The sequence below is a fragment of the Cicer arietinum genome, chromosome 7 (assembly GCF_000331145.2).
Source record: "Cicer arietinum cultivar CDC Frontier isolate Library 1 chromosome 7, Cicar.CDCFrontier_v2.0, whole genome shotgun sequence".
Lineage (NCBI taxonomy): Eukaryota > Viridiplantae > Streptophyta > Magnoliopsida > Fabales > Fabaceae > Cicer > Cicer arietinum.
In genome coordinates, this window is record NC_021166.2 from 36144113 (window position 1) to 36148435 (window position 4323).

At 40.0% G+C, this 4323-nt stretch overlaps 1 protein-coding gene across 1 annotated transcript; it reads left to right on the forward strand.

Moving 5' to 3' along the window:
• Positions 1 to 270: 270 nt before the first annotated feature.
• Positions 271 to 3899, forward strand: LOC140918768 (uncharacterized). Its single transcript, XM_073363564.1, has 4 exons — positions 271 to 1270; positions 1352 to 3274; positions 3398 to 3529; positions 3658 to 3899. Exons 1-4 carry the CDS (start codon positions 271 to 273, stop codon positions 3897 to 3899), a joined length of 3297 nt encoding a protein of 1098 aa, XP_073219665.1.
• The last annotated feature ends 424 nt before the right edge of the window (positions 3900 to 4323 follow it).

Consider the following 4323-nt stretch of genomic DNA (forward strand, 5'->3'; position numbering starts at 1 on the left):
GTAAATTGTGTACCCGAGCACAACTTACTTGCAAGGGCTATTAGCACTCTATGAGAGTCTCATCTGTTGTTTGAATCTGTGTTTAAATTCATCATCACTACCTCTCCAAAATTTCTTGTCGTCTTATTCAATTTTTGATCGATTTTCTTTGAATAGGTGAGAATGCCACCCAAGACTAGGAATCCTGCTATAAGGGAAATTGTTGATGAGTCAATTGCTCAAGCTCAAGGCCTTCGTTAACGAGGTCGTGTTTCAGTTCGTGCTCGAAATATGCGTAGAGCTAATGTTGGCAGACGTGGTTTGAATGCTGATGTTGAGGTACCTAGGAGGAGGCGCGGAAATCCAACCATAGAAGAGTTTGCTGCTGGTCTGCAGGGATTACAACAGGTTGTGCAACAACTTGTTGGGGTTGTCGTCAGACAACAACAAGAGGGTGATCAAAGGCATGAAAATGCCAATGGTCAACAAAAGGTTAGACAAGTTGAGCATCAAACGACTGATGCAACTAGGGGTATTGAGGTTACTTTACCAGGCTTCATGAAGCTTAAACCCCCTACTTTTTCTGGGTCTAGTGAAACCGAGCATCCACAAGAATTCATTGATAGTCTAGAGCGGCTTTGGAGAGCATTGGGTTGTTCTGAGGTAAGAACAGTAGAATTGACATCATTTCAGCTAATAGGCATGACACATGATTGGTTTGATATAGTGTCACGTGGTAGACAAGTGGGGTCACCTCCGTTAGCATGGAGAGAGTTCTCTCAGTTGTTCATGGCTCATTTTCTTCCGGAGGGTGTTAGAGATGGATTAGCTCATGAGTTTGAGCGATTGGAGCAAACAGAGGGTATTAAAGTTTTAGAGTATATTGCTTGTTTTACACAACTCTCTAGAAATGCTTCTTATCCTATCACTAAGGAGATGCGTGTTAAGAGGTTCTTGAAGGATTACTTATTTAGATATGTGGTTGGTTCTAATTGTTCTACTTTTGCTGAGGTGTTGAGTTTGGCCCTTCAGATCGAGCAACGACAGAAGGAAAAAGGAGGCAATAGACAAGATTCACGGAAGAAACAAAGGGTTGAAGGATCTTACAGTAACTATTCGAACCGCGGTGGTGGATCTATGTTTAGTTATCAAGGGAAACAAAAACTCATGTCTCAAAGAGGCGGTCATAGTGGGCAGTCTTCTGGGACAGTGCAGAGTCGTAGATCAGATTTTGGAGCAGCATCACAATCCGCTTTCCCTCAGAGTCATTCTGGTGTTTCAGCTACACGATGTTCTATTTAAGGTAGGTTTCACTTTGGGAATTGCTCCAGAGATGGTAATGCTAAGGTGTGCTATCAATGTGGCCAAGTAGGTCACATCAAGAGGGATTGCCTTGTAGACACGACACATTCATCCTCTAGTTATGCATCAACACCTACAGCTTTGGCATCTTCTCAAGCTCATTCTGCACCTGTGCGTCAAAGTGGAAATTCTTATGTCAGAGGTTCAGGAACATCTCAGCAAGGAGGTAGAGGATTTGGTGGTAGAGGTCAGATACCAGCAAAAAGAGGTCAGACTCGAGTGTTTTCTTTGACTCGTCAAGATGCTCAGACATCCAATGCAGTAGTTACAACTATACTTTCTATTTGTTCTAGAGATGCTCATGTTTTGTTTGACCCTAGAGCTACACACTCTTTTGTATCCTCGTGGTTTGCTACTCGACTTGGTAAATGTTCATCTTCTTTAGAAGAAGCTTTAGTTGTAGCTACACCTGTTGGAGGAAACTTGCTTGCTAAGTCGGTGTATCGTTCTTGTGATATAACTATTGACGGCAAGGTGTTGTCGGTAGATTTAGTAGTTATTGGCTTGGTGGATTTTGATGTGATTTTGGGTATGGATTGGTTGGCTTTGCATCATGCCACTTTGGATTGTCATAACAAAGTGATGACATTTGAGATACCAGGACAATTAGTCTTTTTATTTCAAGGAGCACGTTGTTGGGTACCACATAACCAAATCTCAACCTTGGCAGCTAGTAAGTTAATGAGAAGAGGTTGTCAAACGTATTTAGCCGTGGTAAGGGATACACAAGTGGTTGAAGAGAAATTGGAAAAAATTCCAATAGCATGTGAATTTCCAGATGTTTTTATTGAAGAACTTCCTGGGTTTCCACTTGATAGGGAGGTTGAATTCTCTATAGATTTAGTTCCAAACACTCATCCTATATCCATACCTCCTTATCGTATGGCCCCAGTAGAACTTAAGGAGTTAAAGGAGCAACTTCAAGATCTTCTTGATAAGGGTTTTATTCGTCCAAGTTCTTCTCCTTGGAGAGCACCGATATTATTTGTAAAGAAGAAAGATGGATCCATGCGGTTGTGTGTAGACTATAGGCCGTTGAATAAAGTAACTGTAAAGAATAAATACCCTTTGCCACACATTGATGAGTTGTTTGACCAACTTCAAGGAGCTCAATGTTTTTCAAAGATTGATTTGCGGTCGGGGTATCACCAGTTGAAGATTAAAAGGGATGACATAACGAAGAAAACTTTCTGTACGCGTTATGGGCATTATGAATTTCAGGTTATGTCCTTTGGGCTTACTAATTCCCTTGCCGCTTTTATGGATTTGATGAATCACGTTTTAAAACCATTCTTGGATCAATTTGTGATTGTGTTTATCGATGATATCCTTGTTTATTCCAAGAGTAAAGAAGAACACGAGCGACCTTTAAGGTTGGTTTTGCAAACCTTAAGAGATAAACAATTATATGCCAAATTATCAAAATGTCAGTTTTGGATGGATAATGTGGTATTTTTAGGTCATGTTGTGTCTAAGAATGGAATAAGTGTTGATCCAAGTAAGGTGGAAGCAGTCCAGAATTGGCCCAGACCTACCACAATGAAGGAGATTCGGAGTTTTCATGGTTTAGCCGGTTATTATCGACGTTTTGTTAAGGATTTCTCAAAAATTGTATCTTCGTTGACTAGGTTGACCAAGAAGAAAGTTGAGTTCCGACGGACTGATGCATGTGAGGAAAGCTTTCAAAAATTGAAGGAGTACTTGACATCATCACCTATTTTGACATTACCTATAGGTGGTGAAAGTTATGTAGTTTATTGTGATGCTTCTAGAGTTGGTCTCGGTTGTGTACTTATGCAACAAGGTAAGGTTATTGCCTATGCATCTAGACAACTCCAGAGGCATGAGGTGAACTATCCCACACATGATTTGGAAATGGCTGCCGTTATTATTGCTCTTAAGATTTGGAGGCACTATCTATATGGTGAAACTTGTGAGATTTATACCGACCATAAAAGTCTTAAGTATATCTTTCAGCAGCGAGACTTAAATTTAAGACAAAGAAGATGGATGGAACTCTTGAAAGATTATGATTGCACAATCTTATACCATCCAGGGAAGGCAAATGTTGTTGCAGATGCTTTGAGTAGAAAATCCATGGGCAGTCTCTCTCATATAGCAGAAGTAAAGAGACCAATAGTTAAAGATATTCAAGAAGTTGTTGAAAGTGGAATTCAATTGGAACTTGGTCATCAAGATTATTTTTAGCCCACGTACAAATTCATCCAACCATAGTGGATGATATCAAAGAAGCTCAAAGTCAAGACCCATACTTGGTGAATATGGTAAATAAGGTTTAGAATGGTAAAATTTCAGAATTTTCAGTTGATTTTGATGGTGTGTTGAGGTTGAAGTCTCGGTTGTGTGTTCCAAATGTTGGTGGCTTTAGGAGGAAAATTTTAGAGGAGGCTCATCATTCTTCTTACACTATTCACCCAGGTTCTAATAAGATGTATCAAGACTTGAGAGAATTGTATTGGTGGGAAGGGATGAAGAGAGACGTAGTAGATTTTGTCTCTAGGTGCTTAGTGTGTCAACAAGTAAAGGCTGAGCATTAAAAGCCTGTAGGGTTACTTCAGCTTGTTAAAATACCTGAATGGAAGTGGGAAGGCATCACTATGGATTTTGTCACAAGATTACCACGAACCCAAAGGGGTTATGACTCGATGTGGGTGATTATAGATCGGTTGACCAAATCTACACACTTTTTGCCTGTGAAGACTACTTATACTGCATCTCAATATGCTAAACTTTATTTAGAGAAAATTGTCTCTCTGCATGGTGTATCAGTGTCTATTATTTCTGATCGTAGGTCTCAATTTACTGCTCAATTTTGGAAGTCGTTCCAAACTTCATTAAGAACTCGTTTGAAGCTTAACACCGCTTTTCATCTCAAACAGATGGTCAATCTGAAAGGACTATACAAATATTGGAAGATATGCTTCGTGCTTGTGTTCTGGATCTTGGGGGTAGTTGGGATCA

Excerpts from the sequence above, each read along its gene's own strand:
- LOC140918768 (XM_073363564.1), top strand. The coding sequence starts at position 271 with ATGCGTAGAGCTAATGTTGGCAGACGTGGTTTGAATGCTGATGTTGAG. Across the intron at positions 3,275-3,397 it reads CTATCTATATGGTGAAACTT|GGAAGGCAAATGTTGTTGCA; the intron begins GTGAGATTTATA and ends TATACCATCCAG. Across the intron at positions 3,530-3,657 it reads TGGAATTCAATTGGAACTTG|AATTTTCAGTTGATTTTGAT; the intron begins GTCATCAAGATT and ends GTAAAATTTCAG.